General features: G+C 37.5%; 1 protein-coding gene across 3 annotated transcripts in view; it reads right to left on the bottom strand.

Annotated features, from left to right (window-relative positions):
- Positions 1-655: 655 nt before the first annotated feature.
- Positions 656-18,574, bottom strand: part of LOC306638200 (transmembrane protein 45A-like) — a 61,898-nt gene continuing 43,979 nt past the window's right edge. For all 3 annotated transcript variants that reach the window (XM_079101404.1, XM_079101405.1, XM_079101406.1), the window contains 3 exons: positions 17,355-17,539; positions 5,821-5,966; positions 656-1,153 (listed from right to left, as the gene is read on the bottom strand). In XM_079101404.1, coding sequence (XP_078957530.1) covers positions 1,060-1,153; positions 5,821-5,966; positions 17,355-17,539 — 425 coding nt within the window. In that variant the 3' untranslated portion in view covers positions 656-1,059. The remainder of the gene's footprint in view (positions 1,154-5,820; positions 5,967-17,354; positions 17,540-18,574) is intronic.

Below are 18,574 nucleotides of genomic sequence, written 5' to 3'. Positions count from 1 at the left end.
TTCCTCCACATTTGGGTCATCCTCTCCTGGGGATTCCTGCGTCCTCCTTTCTTCTGTCATGGCAGAGACTGGACTTTCTGACTGACACTGTGTTAAGTTAGCTGTCCACATGCTTCCACCTTGAGATTTGTGCAATGTGACTGCCAGAAAAAGGCCCGTGATGCAGTCATTTCAATTCCCTTACTTTAGAGAGGACACGACGATTACTGGATACCTGGAGGCAGGTTAATGGTTTAGTTAGAATTAGGACAGGACTTCTTGACTCTGCACTGAGGGCTACATAATCCACAGCTGTGAAGGGATCCTGACTCCTGACTCGGGTATTCTGTACAAACTTTTCCCTGTTTTAAATCCTCACCTGCTTTAACACAGGGGGTGACATGGTGGTCCTCCTATGGTGTAATGACTTTTAACTCTTATAGCCAACACCACAACTCTTCTTTCCCAGTCTCTGATGGCCTTGGAACCACTTGTACTGGGATCATTGCTTTCATCTTGGGAAGATCACACAACTCAACAGGACACCTGGTCTACATTTCCCAGGGTAGAACTCAGGTACTTCAGAGAGAGCTGTCACACCAAAAGGAATTTCTGTGTCATTTAGCCTCTTGTGTATCACCTAAGGGTGAGGTGTAGCACAATAACAAAAACAGAATTTGAGTTATGTGCATTTATTTATTTCTCATTGCAGCAACCAGATAAACAATTATAATTCTATGTTCAACAAATTACAAATGGTAGTAAATGAGGAACCTTGAGCACATCCATAGGAAAATAAAGCCAACATGTTTCATATTCTGAGCATCAAATGATACGTGATGTGAGAAAAGTCACTCCAGTCCCTGAATACCATGTACATGATGTACAAAACGAACTTATCACCCAAAGTATTTTCATAGTTAAAATATTAAAACTCCAATACTTTAACTAAATTAGAAATACAAACAATAGTCATCCTCAGCTAGTTATCTTCCAACAAACATTCAAAAAACAAAACCATAAGCAAAGACAATGCAAAAGAGAATAGGTTTATCTAGATAGACTAGATGCCCATCAAAATCACATTTCCTCTTCTGATTCTTGTTCTCGTTCAACATTTTTCAGAAGTCCAACTTCTGAGGGGCAGAGCTTCTTAAGTCTAGATTTCACCAGCCTGAGGAAACAGAAAATCATCTCTATTAGATGACATTTAAAATAAAAACCGAGAGCAGCATATATCTGTAATGCAACAATGACCAGATTATCTGTGTGAATAGGGGAAGCAACCCAAAAAGGCAAATCATTTTTATTTAGCTTCAAAGTTACATGAACATGTTTGTAGGTTAAAGTGGGATGTAAGTAAAACAATAAAATGTGACTTTCAAATGTAGTATGCCATTGTTTAATTGGGCATCAGAAGATAACTTTGATTATTTCTAAAACAAACAAGAGAATTCATGCACTGTGGCAACCCCAGATGAAACCAAGATCAGTGGAGCATCTCCATCAAAGCCACAGCTCTTGGTGATTGCAAAAATGACATCCTCTCCTGTAAAGGAAAAGCAGGAAGCCTCCTCCTTCCTTAGGGCTGGTCCCCACAGCAAGCCCCATGCCAAATCTGGCCTGGAATTCAGCCCCCACTTGCCCCTTCGGAGACATGCATTTGTGTAGGGCACAGGCTCCTCGACCACATGGGATGGTCCTGTCCCTGGTGAATTAAGTTCAGAGAAGTTCTCTTCAGCCTGTGACAATGTTCATAGGATAAGAGGATCTAAACTGTGGGTTTGGGGGAAGTATTGATTACAATGCTTGACACTGGATTATCTGAAGCTTCTTAGTGGCACTTCTTCACTTCTCTGATGTAAAAGCAAAAGACTATTAATAAAAACTGTGCAAAGCTTTTCCTGTGCATCAATAAAACAGAGCTTCCAAATATATACAGAATTATGCAAATTTGAGAAATCAAATCATCAAAATCATTCTCCTTTATGAAAAACTTCACAAGGGTACTCACATCTTTATCCTTATTTTCTGCCTTCCTTCTTCTGATGAAATTCCGTTCTTTCCTATCAATATGACATGGCTTTACCTGTGCTCTGGATCCCACTAAAGCTTTATAATAGCAGGAATTTTATCTTGTTTGCTCCCCTAACCCCAGCCAGAGTCTGGACCAATGTCCAGTACATAAAAGGGCCTTGATACACGTTTGACAAAGCAATGCCCTTTGGGGTACTGCCAGAAGTTCACATCTCTCACATATTTACAGTGGTCAATCTTTCAGTCACTTCCAACTCAGCATTGACTCCTCCAATAAATAACAATAGCTGAGCAGTATCAGTAGCATCTGTTGAATCAAGAGCTAAAAAGAAAAGCTGCTCAAAATCACTTGCCCTGATTGATTACTGATGTTGTTCCCATTATCCTCAACCTTTTAAGTCATGGCACTCACGAAAAGCTAATTTTCTGTAACAAGTCAAAGGCTGGAGAGCATTTGTGTCATTTTTCTAAAAGAACACATTATTTCCACATTGTACAACTTTAATACATGTTAAATGAAATGGATTAACCAATTAGTGTAATTCCCAAAGACTTTCATAGAAAACAAAACAAACAATTCTTGGCTTCTTATTGCAAATTAGTCATTAAGATAGAGACTAATGGCTCCTCCTATTTCATATTCCTCCTCTTTGGGTTGTATTGGCTGTTGCTACAAGCCACCAAGCTGAGACTTAGACAACTTTATCAGGCTTTACTGGTGCCTGTAGTTCAAGGTATTGCACATGCAGAAATAGCCACCTGGGGTAGATTGAGAGAGGTGAAATAAGGAAGAAGAATTAAAAAAATTTTTCTGGCTACTAGAATGGGGCAAATTCCAGGAACTCAGGTCAGTATATGTCTGCATTTTCCCTCCCATAAACTGTCTTCAGTTAACATAAGAAAGATCAGAGCTGAGACAATGGGTGTATTTCCAGGAAACGATTATATGAATACAATTCCAGGATCTCTATTTTCTTCTTCTTCAAAAAGGCTCACATGAATCATTGCTTTAAAGTCTGTCTATAAATGGACAATACATCCTTAGCCATAGAGAGGGACTCTTGAAATAGACTAAATGAGAGATGTTTAAATGTGAGATGCAGTAAAGTACATAATAAGATTCCCAAACAGATAGGTCCCATCAATGAGCTATGATAAAACTGCAGGCATGGGATTGGGTCAGGCAATCTTTGAAACTGGAAAGCTGAGACATACAGCTTTCAGAAATTTTGAGGATCAGTAGTTCCATAACATAGTCATACATCCATGGCAATTTTTGTGCTATGTCAAACAGATTTTGATAAAATGTTCTGATACTTCATCACTTGTGAATAAGTTCCAAATCACTCCATAGTCAATCCCTGACCAGAAGACTTGCAAGGCTCCTTAGCCTGACATTTAGGTCTGACTTAGCCAACCTCACTGAAAGTCAGTACTGAATATTTGTGATATTTTAAGCTATTGCTTCAGTGTATATCAAAATAGTTCAGAAAAACTGAACTCTTGGTCTTGTCTTTCCAAGAGCAATATGAGAACAAAACTGAAAGAATATAAAACATGATTTCTGGGAAAATGAAGCTTATATTTAAGTGGTTCTGAATCAGATCTATTAAAACAGTATCAAGTGTTTATTGAGCACCTACTGTTTGACAGTATGCCAGGAAGCATTGGAAGATGAAATAGTCTTTGTCACAAGGAGATACAATCTAACCAGCTAGTAAGACTATCACAGTTAGGTAATAGTTGACATCACCAGATAGGTCACAACTGTTAAAATGTCTGGTGGAAATTGAAGTGATATATAAAAACTCAGGAAAGGGAGATGAGCCAGGGCTAGGGAATCACAGAAGCATCCATAAAACATTTTAACGTTGTTAACACAGATATGCCAGGTACAGGGAACTACCTGATCAGAAGGATTGCAATAGTATGTGGTGGGGAAAGGGAGGGGTTGAAAACTAAGAATGGAGTTTCTGGTTTCCAGAGAACAGTAAGTGGATAAGAGGTTCATTAGATATCTGAAGGTTTCTGAAACTGGAAGAGACAATAGTCTTGCTCTGGAAGTGAGCTGACATGAGGTAGAGAATTTCCTTGAATCTTGACACTATTCCAGGAAGCTGCCCAGCCCCTAAGTAAATGAGATCCAGGTGTCAACCTAGAACAACAGGGGAAGAAATCAAGTTTCTCTCAATGACAGAACCATCCTTAACAAGAAGCTCATCATATCTGGGGTAATAAGATAGTACCAGTAGAAAGCAGGCAATGAGAAAGCAGAATTTCTTGGCACCCAAATCAACTCAGACCTCTAGTTGTAGTTGCTGTCTCCTGGAAGCCCAACAGAGACATCTGAGAACTGGGCAAGGGAAGGTTCATGAATCAGAGCCCTAGTGCCAGAGATAGTTCAGCAGCAAAGTACAAAGAATCACAGAGCAGGAGGGACCCATGTCTAGAGAGAGTGGAAAGCTGGTTCCAGCAGAGGCTGAGACCCCACAGAGCCTACAAACAGCTATTGTATTATAAAAATTTGGAGAAATTGCTAGATGTGTAGTATCCCACAAGGTAGTACTATCCACGTATGGATAATTGAATTAACTAAAATTAAATGTGGACCTAGCCCCAATTCACATGCTCAGTGACTAGTGGCTACCATATTGAACACTGTAGATATAGAGAACTTCAGGGATAGAACATTTCAACTAGCACTGAAGTCTGAAGAATTAGGTGCTGGAGCCTTCATAGGTAACTGGGATCAGCCAAGTCAATGGTGACTTTGCACCCTAACTTATAGGGAGGAACCATGAACACCCCTCCTATTCCGACTTATTTTTAAGCTGCAGCTTAACTTTCAATGGTGAGGAGCCTCCCCTGCACCCCAGTGTTGTTTTATTCTTCAACTATTTCTGTTTGTTGTATTGCACTTCAATTCTCTCTCTAACTTAGTCCTAACTAGGGGACTAAAAATTCTTCATAAGTATCATCTACACCTCATTCTTTGTATACCAAACAGGAAGGAGAAGAAAGAAGAGGAAGAAGAGAACAAAAACAACAAGAAGACAATGCTTATTGAGTTCTTATTATGTCTTAAGCTGCTTAAATACATGATCTCATTTAGGTATTATTATTATCCCAATTTAGCAAACAAGATAACTGAGATTTGTTGTCATTAAATGATTGACCTGAAAATTACATGGTTATAGTGTGTGCATGTACAAATATGTAACAACAAATCCCACCATTATGTACAATTATAATCCACCAGTGAAAAACTGTGGAAAAAACAATTGTCCTGAATAATGGGCTAATAGGCAGCAGAAATAGGACTATATATTCTTATATTCTTATCATATTGCTCCTTACCTATTCATGGAATGTTGTATTAGAATTCTTATAAAAAAAGAAACATATTATTCAATGTTTAGAAATATTATAGTCAATGCCAAGTTAACCAGGCACTCAAATTTAATGGGACTCGTACAAGTTGGTCAAGCTTAAGAAATGCTATAATTTAAGGACTCCCTGCAGATGGGAAAGAGAGAATAGCATACAAAGAGATATGAAGATACAGATGCATGCCTCTGATGCATGGGTCAGAGGCACAGCAGAGACACTCTTGAGCTATTCCAACTTTAAACCAGCACATATTCTTTCTATTGGCAATTTATGTTTACAGACAATTTTCTGAAATGTTACCCTGTCTTATGGGTTTGCAAGGAAGGTAATACCTTCTGAATTTTAAGTTCAACACTATCAGACCTTGATGGTCATATATCAAGGAACTTTCATAAACAAAATTCACTAACTTACCAGGTGATAAAAGCATAATTTGCTCCAATGACAATGTATGCCAATGCATAATGCCAACAAAAGCATACAGTGAGAAACATAATGTTGTCATGATCTAGCAGATTCCATGCAGGACCCCCACCAGGGGGAAACAGGACAAAACCAATCTGTAATTTAAAATGAAAAGCACATATTAAAATAATGAGCCATATTCCCAAAGATTGTGCACTTCAAAATTCCTGACAACTAAGATAACTCCCATTATCTAAGATGTCACAGAGAAAACATTCGGTTTTACTCCCCATCTTAGTAATGTTGACAATATCTACCAAGTCATAATTTTGAAAAATATTGAAAGGACATTTAATGATCAATTTTCAGAATATGAACAGTGATCATCTTTGAGGATGAGTGGTCTTTCAGAATGTCCTAGGTTTCTACATTGTACAGTTTCATAATGCTATTTTAAGATTAGAGATCAAAAAATCTTTAAAATAAATAAATGCCCACAGATAACATTATATTCAATGGTGAAAGACCAAATGCTTTTCCCCTAAGATCAGGAATAATACAAAGATGTCTGCTTTCACCACTTCTAGTCAACATTTTACTAAAAAACTCTAGTCAGAGCAATTAGATAAGAAAAATAAACAAGACATTTACTTTGGAAAGGAAGGAGTAAAACTATCCATATTCACAAATGACATAATATTATGTGTAGGAAATACTAAAGAAGCTACCCCTCTAAAAAACTATTAAAGCTAATGAGTTTTGCAAATACAAAATCAACATATAAAAATAGTTGTATTTTTACACACAATGAACAACCCCAAAATGAAATTAAGAAAACTATTACCCTTACAATAGCATTGAAAAGAGTAAGATACTTAGGAATAACTTCAATCAAAGAGTCATATGCCAGGGGAGATAACTCAGTGGTAGAGCACTAGCCTAGCATGCAAGAGGCTTTGGGATCAATCCCAAGCACCCTCCCTCTGCCCAAAATCAAATAGGTTCAGGACTTATATATCAAAAACTGCACATCATTGAAAGAAATCAAAGACCTAAAGTAATAAAAGTTATCTCATATTCATGAACTGAAAGGTTTAATATTATTGTGATGGAAATGCCATCTGAAGCAATCTACCAATTCGATGCAATCCTATCAAAATCCCAATGGCATTTTTAGCATAAATAAAAAGAGCTGATCTGAAAATTCATATGGAATTGCAAGGAACCCAGGATAACTGACAACCAAAAAAAAAAAAACCAAAACAAAACTTTGAAAAAGAAAACCAGAGTTGGAAGACTCACCCTTTTGATTTCAAAACTTCCCATAAAACTACAGTAACCAAAACTCTGCTATTGGCATATATCAACTGGTTTTTGACAAGGTGTCAGCCATTCGACAAGGAAAAGAATAATCTCTTCAACAAATGGTGCTGAGACAACTGGATATTCATATGAAAAAGAATTAATTTGAACCCCTACCTTATGCCACATGCAAAATTAATTCAAAATGGATCAAAGAATATGAGAGCTATAACCATAAAACCTTTATAAGAAAACTGAAAGGTTGACCTGGGATTCAATGATGATTTCTGAGGCATGACACCAAAAGCACAATCAATTAAAAAAAAAAAAAAAAAAAAAAAAAAAAAAAACAAAAAACAGCTTGTAAATTGGACTTTGTCAAAATTAAAACTTTTGTGTTTCAAGAACATTATCAAGAAAATGAAAAGATCACTCAGAGCATGGATAAAACATTTGCAAATCATGTATCTGATAAAGGATTAATATCTAGAATATATATAATATCCTAAAACTCAGCCAAAAAAATCACCTGTTTCAATGGGCAAGGGATTTCAAGGAACATTTCTGCAAAGAAAGTATACAACTGGTCAATAAGCATATAAGAAGTTGAGTAAAGTCATTAGTCACTGGGGAAAGGCAAATTGACACCACAATGAGATACTGCTTTGCACCCACTAGGATGTCAATAATAATAATAGTAGTAGTAGTAATAATAATAATAATAAATAGCAAGTGTTGAGGGTATGGAGAAATTAGAATTCTTATACATTGCTGATGAGAATATAAAATGGTGCAACCATGATGGAAAAAAATTGACAATTCTTCAGAAAGTTAAATAGAGAATTATCATAAGACCTGGCAATTTCACTCCTACGTATATAACTGAAATATTCAAACAAAAATTTGTACACAAATATTTGTAGCTGTACTATTCATAAAAGCCAAAAGGTGAAAACAACCCAAATATCAACTGGGGATGGACAAGCAAATGTGGTATATACATACTATAGAATATTTGTTAATCATAAAAAGAAATGAACTATTAATATATTAGAACATGGATGAAACTTAAAAACATTATACTAAGTGAAAGAAGCGAGAAACCATAGGTCATACATTGTATGATTCTGTTTTATGTAAAGTATCCAGAACAGGCAAATATCCATAGAGAGTGAAAGCAGATTAGTGGTTTCCAGGGCCTGGGAGAAAAGGGGAAGAGAAAGTGACTGCATAAGGGATCTGGGGTCACCTTTTAGGGAGATGAAAATGTTTTGGAGCTTGTAAGAGGTGGTGAGCGCACAACATTGTGAATATACTAAATGCCACAGAACTGCACACTTTGAAATGTTTAATTCTATGTTAAGTGAATTTTATTCCAATGAAAAGAAATAATGCTGCTGCTGATGAAGATAGATGATTGATAAACAGATTTCAACTCTCCAGAACCAAATAAAATGCAAAACTCAAGATAATATCATGAATATTTTTACAAATATCTACAATATTTTGGCCACGTATCAGTTACACCTCTTAGAAGTTTCCTCACAGTGGACCTTCAGGTGTTTTATCATCTCTCATTTTAGTGTATTGTTATTCTAATTATTCAGGTAAGAAAATCAGATGGTTTAGTGACCTGCCTATGATCATGCATTTTAATGCATAAAAAGCACTTAGAATATCATACTGAGTAAAGTCTTAAAACTTCAAATAATCTGAGTAAATCAGGGGAAACTAAGATTTGTTCTTTAAGCACTGTTGAGACCAGCCTGACCAAACTCTCGGGTCTGGTGAGGGGCAAAGTGGGAATGGAAAATAAAGATTCACAGACACAGATCTTGAAGATTAAGCTGGAATAATGGGGAGCTCTGCTCTCTGATGGAGATGCAGGTCTAAAGAGTTACGCCAGCAATCTTTATTTATATATGTCTCATTATCAGGTTGAAGACTATGCGTCCAGTATTCTTTGTATTCAGGAAAGTTATAGGAACTAGGACATCCTATGTAGCTTTTCCGTAGTTTCAATCCACAGTTGCAAAGTGCAACATTAGGAGCTTTAGCTCTCAAGAAAGTCCATTGTTTAAAATTACTATAAGGCAGGTAGGAACTGGAGAAGCCGAGCTGGTGAAACATTGTGGTTGTCTAGCATAAGAATTCCTTCCTTTGTGCCTGAGATCAAGGTCAGACCTGATAGGACCCTTGCACAGAACCTCTTCATACAGGGCATTGCCACAGCAGCTAAGCATCCTGTGCCCTTGCACAGAAACATTCCCAGGCACCGGGTGTGCCACAGCCATGAGGTCATCAGAGACCCCCAATCTCAGTCACTACTCTCTCATCCTCTGTCACTGCTCTCCACAAAGCACTGGTTCACATTTATGAATTTCCTTTAGCTATAAAAAATAATATCACTTTAATCATCTCATAGATGTCCCCCATGTGCCAGGCACTTTACCCTCTTATGCACATAAACATTACAGTTATCCTTAGTCCTAAAAACCACTCTAAGGAGACTTCAGATTTATCCCCCATATTATGGGAAAAACTGAAACCCAGAGACTTCAATAATTTCCCCAATATTCAAGGAATCTGAAATTACTGAGGCAGAATTCCAAACTAGGAATATCTGGATCTAAAAACTCTGTTCTTTCTTCTACCTCTATACTTATGGCTTTCATCATAAAGTCTTTCGTTATTGGGCAATATGAAGGAGGGTGGCCTGGTTAGCAAGGTCAGTCTGAATCATCCCAGCCGTTCCGATAAGGTTTAAAGTTGGTCCTATCAAGATACAGTACATGTCAACCTCAAAACACAGATTATAGCCATGCTTGGTGATGGGCACTGGTATCCTGGATTCTTGGGAGGGTGAGGAAAAAGAATCACTTGGACCTAGAAGTTTGAGGCCAGCCTGAGCAATATAGTGAGACCCTGTCTCAAATTTTAAAAAAAGGAAAGAAATACAGATACTGATTACATATCCGCTAAGCCACATGTAATTCAGAGACATGTTTTGTCTGGTCTGCACACTTTTTAAAATAATTTACATTAGTTGAAAAATTATGAAACATCATTCAAATGTTTGCATTCTCAGCGTTTTTTATAAAAACAGAAATATCTAGCAACACTAGGCCTGTATTCCCAGGTAGGCAAACATAAATGGAAATGTATGCTGTCTGTCAATTCACTTTTCAGATGACCTGCTTGACCAAGTGAAGTAAAGCAGACCAAGGTTCTCTATTTTTGTGTTGCCCCTAGCGATTTTATTTATCAACCAATGTCAGTATCATAAAATTTCTAAAAATATCATTTCAAGTTAAACTTAACAAGATACTTTATAATCGCTCCTTCCTGCCTTTTTTTTTTTTTTTTTTTTTTTTTTTTTTTTTTTTTTTTACATCCTTGAAGACACGGTGACCGTTGACTGTTTATTTTATGGACAGGAAGATTAAGTAATGCATGACCCTGCCCTCCATCCCCAAACAATTGCCAAGAAGTTTGCATCACTGGGGCTGTGATTCCCTCACGAAAGACTGGGGATCTGCAAGAGAACACAGCTACATTCCAAAAGGATAAGGTGTTGACATCACTAACAAAAGACACATCAGGCACTAAATTAGAGATACAAGATCACAATAGTCAGAAAGTGCAGACAGAGAATGCTACTACCTGGTTTCCCTATTGCTTTTGACATGGTATTTTGCAATACCCCTTTTGTATACCATTAGGAAATCTCACTATGGAGGCCAAAATGATAAGAACCCAGGTCCCCAGAAGCCTATGGAAGAGAGCAAGAGTTTCTAGGTCCCCTGTGTTCACAGTTTGGCATGACAAAAGGCAACTTAAGTCATTCCCAGTTCAAAGGCCCAACTGTGTAAACTGGACTGTTAGAATCACAAGTCAGTTTCTCTTACTCTTCTCTCACAGCAGCTCATAGAAGCTGACAGAGAAATTTGGTGTCAAGAAAGGGCTCTTGTAGGAGGGTGAGTGTAAGCAACTATGGACCAGCTTCCCCATTCTCACCTATTAGTCCCACCAATGTTCCTCCAATGGCATTCACAGGACCCACCCACCCCTCCTGGGGAAGTGATTTGTCTGGGCTTTCGGAGGTAAGAGCTGGCGGTTATTGTGGGTTAAATTGTGTCCTCTAACATGTTATTGTCTTAATCTCTGGAACCTCTGAATGTGAAAATAGCATCTTTATTGAAAATAGCATCTTTGGAGATGTAATCAAGTTAAGGGGATGTCATTCTGGATTAGAGTTGGCTCAAGCCAATGACCAGTGTCCTCATAAGAAGCCATATGAAAGCCTCTTTAATGGTGCTTCAAACTGGACATCCACATGCAGAAGATAGAAGCTTGACCCTTCTCTCGCACGGTACAAAAATAAACTCAAAATAGATCAAAGATCTGAAACTACTAGAAGAAAATATGGGGAAAACATTTCAAGATACTGGTACAGGTAATGATTTTCTGGAAAGGTTTCCAAGAGTATTGGACACAAAAAGCAAGAATTGACAAAGGGATTATATAAAAATAAAAAGCTTCTTTCCAGCAAAGAAAACAATAAAGAGATAACCTACAGAAAGGGTGAGATATTTTGTCAGATTTTCAGTATGTGATATATATTACCAGGGATTACTACCAAAGACTGGGAAGACTGCCAATGGGAGAAGAGAAGAGAGTAGAAGGGTGGACAGAAGTGATAATTTCTTGATATATGCATGTATGGAAACATCACAGTTCTACTAACTTGTACAATAAATCGTGTTAATAATCATAGTAATTATTTAAAAGAAGGCTGAGAAAAACAAAGGAACACAAAGACACATGGGAGAACAACATGTGAAATGGAGGCAGAGGTTAAGTTTACACTGCTCCAAACCAAGAATGTCAAGGATTACTAGCAACTGACCAAGAGGAAAGCATGGCACACATTTTCCTTCCACGAGAGGAAACCAACCCAACCAACAACACCTTGATTTCAGATATGGGACCTGTAGAACAGTAAAGGAATACATTTCTATTGTTTGAAGTCACCCAGCTTGTGGAAATTAGTTATTGCAGCCCTTGGAAACCTACATAGCAGTTGAGACCAAAATAAGCAAAAGGGAATCACTCGCCCTAAGCGCCAAACCTGGACACACTGGAGATTCTCATCATCTTTCAAATCCCACCTTCCTCTGGAAGCTTTCCTGCCTTTCCTCTGGAATTAGCAGCCCTCTCCTCAGGACTGCTTGTGCTTTCAAGTTGACAACATCTGATTCTTCCAACAATCCTGTGAGATATTATTTCTATCTCTTATAGTTGAGGAGGTCTAAAGAAACAAAATATCATGCCAATGGCAATTCATGTGATTAAATACGGTAAAGCTAGAATTCAGATCTAGGTCAGCCTGACCTGGAGGCCTATGGACTTTTTACCACATGTATTATTCACAACTGCTTTCTTAAACTTCCAAAATAAATCTTTCAATTCACATCCATTACTCATCATTAATTATACATTTTTTAACTTTTGTAAGTCAACAGAGAAACTTTCAAGTACCTCTTACTGCTTGTCTCATTGGAACTCTCAGGCCACTATGAAGGTTATGAACAGAGTCAACTGATGTGACCACACTGAAAGCCATAGAAACGTTCTATAATTCTAAGTGAAAATCAAGTAAGTTAGGAAAGCAGAAATTCCAAATTAAGGGTCAGAAACTGCTTAACTCATTAGAATCTGGTTTAAATATAAAAACTAGCCACTACACTTGTGTGTGCCATCCAAATTTGCTTTCTAACATAAAATTTCAAGAAAAAAAAGGCCTGTCAAAGATTTTTTTCTTGCTATATCTTATATTCCACATCTGAACACCAATTTTTTATTAGTTTAAGCTTGACTTAAATACTATCACATTTTAACCATAAATATTTTCTCTCATAGACAATAAGCCAAGGACCTATTCTCTATGATTTAGAGTGTGAATTTCCTATTCTTTATATCTTATTTCCCAATAACTTACTTCAACACTACATGCTTAAGTATCAGTTTGCTTCAAAGTATCAGACCTCAGACCACTACAGCTTTGTTGGGCCTTTTTGCCACTTTAGAATGAACTTTTGTCTTTCTTAAAGGCAAGGAAAGTCTGATTTAGTTTGGTCTCAGAATCTGGGCAGTCATGGGAATAACCTCTGAGGGGAAGTGGGATGAAGCAGAGGAAACAACTGTCCAAAAAGGAGAGAAGGGAGGACAACAGGTGCAGTTTTCTCATTCCCAGATTGTCCCCACACTTTCAGAAGGATGACAAACTTGGGAGGGACAAAGTACTAAATGAGCTATTGAAATGTTCTCCCACACAGACACTGGGAAAACATGACTCATGGAATTAAGGGCCATGAAAGATTTTCTTTTTAGTTTTGAAATTGCATAATGTGGCTAAGTTATTGAGAAAATAGTTTAAATGTAATGTGTGGTTCAGGGAGGAAACCAGTGTTTTATAGGTTGGGAAGAAAATTTCCCTGTTTGCATATTATGCAATCATTTAAATAGGACTTATAAAAACTAGCCAGCCTGAGCACTGATCTCATGCAGTTCACATCTCCATACATAGGGTTTCAAGATTCCAGGTGGGCATTTTCTCTGATCTATCTATACACAGTTTATGTTCCAGTATTGGCCATACTTAGAGAAAAAACACAGTGAAAGAGAATAGGGTGAGAGGAAAAGTATAAACAAATCACAACGTCATATTGTTAGCTTAAGGCAGAGTCTTGGTCATAAACATTTACCAATGCCGACAAGACATGAAAGCATAATAAATCCACTTACATTTCTAGATATTTTTGTTTCAGAGAAATCCAAGAACAAGAGAGTTTCGATGGCCAAAACCTTACTTCCTATCAGTGTGTGTGTTTGCATTGTATCTAATCTTCACTCTTCTTTTTGTTTACAATTGTTTTTTAACTTATTGGTGCCTTATAGTTGTACATAAAGATGGAATTCATTGCTACATATTCATACATGCACACCATGCAATTTGGTCAATATCACTCCCCAGTACTTCCCCTCTCCTTCCCCTCCTCCATCCCTTGGGCCCTTTCCTCTACTGATCTCCCTTTGATTTTCATAAGATCCCTGCCCCCACCCTTCTTTTTTTAAAATCTGTTCTAATTAGTTACACATGACAGTAGAATGCACTTTGACACATGGTACACAGATGGAGCACAACTTCTCCTTCCTCTGTCTTAACATGGTGCAGAGTCACACCAGTAGTATGATTATACATGTATAAATGTTCACTCTTCTTTAAAGCTGCAAAATTATTTAGGCTGGTCACCAAGTCAAACAGAAAACTTGTCTAGATTTATTGGCAGGTGTAAAATCTTCCAAATGATCAAAAATTTATGCCCAAAGACTTTAATATCATAGCTCTTCCTTGGAAAAGCATTGGGGAAAATATTAAGATATTATTTCTCCATCAAAAGAGGCAGATTAAGCTGACTTATTCTCAGTTGAGATACGATACAGATTCTTCCTTCAGATCCAAAACATCATTAATTATTAACTGAACATTAGCTACTTTTATTAATTCTAATCTAATCATTCTTCAAGTCTCTGAGTTTTCTCTCTTGCTCTTACTGTTTTTTTTACTTGAATATAAATATCTTTAATAAAATTGATTTAGTAAATATATGTATGCTACAATTTGAATCTTAAATGCCCCGCAAAGTTCCATGTGATAAAGACTTGCTTCCAGGGTGAGGCTATTGGGAGGTGGTGGAAGCTTTAGGATGTAGAACCTAGTAGGAGGCCTTTAAATTACCAGGGGTATATCTTCAAGGGTGGTTGTTGAACCCCAGTTCCTTCCTCTCTCCCTCTTTCACTTCCCCACCATGAGGTAAGTGACTTTGCTCCTCCCCTCCACATGCCCCACCATGATGTGCTGGCTCACCACAGACCTAAAAGCAACAGGCACAAACCAATCCTGGACTTTAACTTCTGAAACTCCAGGTCAAAATAAACCTTTATCTTCATAGGTTGATCATCTTGGTCATTTGTTAGAGCAATGTAAAACTTATTCACATAATGTAGAATTCTGATTCCAACGAAGAATGAGTATACTTTCTTTTCAAGAATATTCACTACCACTGACATTAGACTATGTCCTATAGAAAGTCTTAATGAGACTCAAAAAATGATTTCTGACCACAGATAAGTTAAATTAAAAATGAATAATATGAAGAAAAAGAATATGTTTGGAAACTTAAAAGTGCACTCCTAGGGCTCGGGGTATATCTCAGTGGTAGGGCACATACCCAACAAGCACAAAACCCTGGGTTTGATACACACACACACACACACACACACACACACACACTCAGTGCATTCCTTAATAATTCATAAGTTGAATGGGATAGTACATGAAAACAGCAATATTGAAAATTACCCAAACAGTTATGGTACTATAAAGAGGGAAATTCATAGCTTTAAATGTGTTTATTTTAAAACAAGAAAGATTGAAAATAAATGAGATCAGAAACCAACTTTAAAAAAATTAGAAAAAGAAAAGTAGAAGATAGGTTTATAGCAAAGCAAAAACTTAAAATGAGAAATTGTCAAACTCACAACTATAATATAAAACTTTAACAGATTCCTATTAGCAATTGAGAGATAAATCAGATGGAAAATAATTAGGAATATAGACTATACAAACAACACGACTTAAGAGTTCCAAGAGTCTGCCTTCATCCAGGAACATCCATTCACAACTGTCTGCTCTGGACCTGAAACCAGCAGACCTGCAGCTCAGCTCTGCTCCTGATGTACATTCCTATTCTGCATCTGGCCCACAAGATTCCTTGCCCTGTTTTTGTTATTTAGCTTACCTGTAGTTAGATGTCTTTTATTTTCTTCTTTATTCATTATTTTTCTTATTTTAAATTTCTTTTTTATTTTCTAGGAGTTTTTAAAAAATATTTTGTCTGTCATTGTTGTGTTTGCTACAGTTCAGAGACTCCGAAGCATGAACTCACTGTATCTTCATATGCACGAGTTATCTCTTTTTAAAACATTTCCTTTTAATTTATTTTTGAAAATGTAATACATGCACATAATAAAACATTCCAATCAAGAGGTACAGAGTGCATAATGTTGTTTTATATGCCATTCTATTTACTCAGTCTTAGGTTCCCAGTAGATGATAAGTAATCTAACAAGATGGTTTCTGTATGTTAGCTGGTTAAAGTCACCAGTTATCAGTTCATCACATTATAGGGCATTTGTCTTTTTTTTTTTTTGATAAAATTTTTCCTTCAGAAAAACTCATGAATCTAGCCTTCCCTTCAAGCCTCTGCTCCAACAGTCCTTCTACTCCTTCACATAATTAAATACCACTTCTTTCAGATCTTGTTTTGACTATATTTTTCTTTCCCTCACCTACCAAAACATCTTTATCAGTTCTCATGTGAAGTGCAAATCCCTGAAATAACTTCTTCATGTCATATCCCTGCTTTCTGGTGACTAAACATCTCTTCTGAGGGGGCTTCCCTAATTAAAACACACTCTGCATCCATCCAAGACTTTCTTTTCATGTGCATATGTTTATTGCATCATGATTTATTAGTCTATAAAATATATAGGCACTGATTGGAAATCATAGATTTCAACAATGCACTGAGATTAGGGAGTGGACATCATAAAATAGAGCCTGGGATTTGGGGTCAGACAAATCCAGATTTATACCCTAGCTCCAATATTGCGTGAGCCTGGGAAAGTAACCTGGTCTCTCTGAATCTTCCTGATGGTAAATTTGACACAATAGCAGCTAACTTACAGATTGCTGTGAGAACAGAGTAAAACACAGTGTGTAAAAATTCAGTAAAGTAGCCAATAGATCTCTGTTAATAGCTTCCTCTTTCCTGCCTTCCGTATGTTGCTCACGCTCACTACCCATTAGTCTGTAAATTGCTTCAGGGTCCGGATCTGCTTCTGACTAACAGCATCATCTCAGAGTTCCTACATGAAGGATATTCAGGAGTGTGAGAAAGAGGTGCACACCCCACTTTCTGCCCAGCTGCTCTGACAGTGACCCCATCAGAGCTATTGTGCCACTCAAAGAACTCACCTTCTCAGAGGCCCACAGTCTCACTACAGACAGCACATTGGAGGGTAGTCTCTGAGGTCTAGGGGGAAATGCCCTATCAAATAAGAACAGAAGCTACAGGCAGAGATGACAGGTGGATTAGCTGGAGACCCCTACTCACCTGCCAGAACCAGCTCCCCTGTAGCAGGACGAAGCTTGACCGCAGGAGTTCCAGAAGTACATTTTTCCGTATGAGGAACTCCATGAAGGCCATCAGGCCTGTCAAAAAGCTGACCAAGACCAATATCTGGTGCACAAAGACGTCCAGCATTTCCCGGCCATGAGTGTGGTTGTAGAAGATAAAAGCTAATGGCGGGGGAGAAGGGGTGGATACAGTTAAACAGTTTGACTTTGTCAATGAAACCAAATGCCACCCACTGATTGTCTTGCTCCCTCTCTCTACCCACAGAATTTTCTATACACGCACAATTGTCCAAAAGATCAGGTCCCTGCTGCTTCCCACAGGAATGTATTCTTGCATTTTTGGAGTCATTGCTGCCTCCTCAGAATGGAATCTTTGAAATCTAACATTTTCTCTTCCTCAATCTTTATTCTCTCCTCTAACACACCATGACATTCTCCACTAACTAAAAATCAAAGTACTGTCTACACAAGATGATGAATAATAAATATGATAGGGCAGAGAGCTGTAATTAAGGTGACTATAGAGAAGAACAGGCTGAAGTTGAAACCTTGCCTTGAGGAACCAGCTCAGAGAGGAAGATCACAAGGGTGAACCTTCCAGGTATGACAGGTCACTCTGGAAGTTCCTGAGATGTAGTAACTAACTGCATTTTTCATACCACGGACAGGTTCCAGATTCATCTTAATCATTTTCATTTAAATAAAATGAAAACGATGTTCATTCCAAACGTAGTAGCACCTGGAGATAACAAGAATCACACTTCTGGTCGTTGACACCCATCTTTTATTCAGCCCTGTTCTTATACAGGATTAGGCAGAAGTTCTTGTCTTCAAATGTGGGAGGCAAGGGGGACAGTTAGAGAGTGACTGCCTCCTGATCATTTGGGACTTTTGTTGTTCCATAATCAATCTGTTTCTTACATATGCAATAACAAATCTCTGAACAGTTGTTTTCTCCTCCTCCCTCCACATAATGAACTGGGAAGCCAACTCAACAAAACATATTGTTTTTCAATAACCACTCAAAATTAGGACCTCACATTTTTAGACCTACTTATCACATAATGATAGGGTTCTATTCCATTAGTAGACAGTGAAATCTGTTCTGTGGTAAATTGCTGCCCCATTTCAGGATATCCATGCTCCTCTATGCTGAGTTCAGTTTTCATTGGTAAAAGTGAAAATAATGATAATTTC

Source organism: Sciurus vulgaris (genome assembly GCF_902686455.1).
Source record: "Sciurus vulgaris genome assembly, chromosome: 10".
Classification (NCBI taxonomy): domain Eukaryota; kingdom Metazoa; phylum Chordata; class Mammalia; order Rodentia; family Sciuridae; genus Sciurus; species Sciurus vulgaris.
This window is presented reverse-complemented; position numbering and strand designations above follow the sequence as displayed.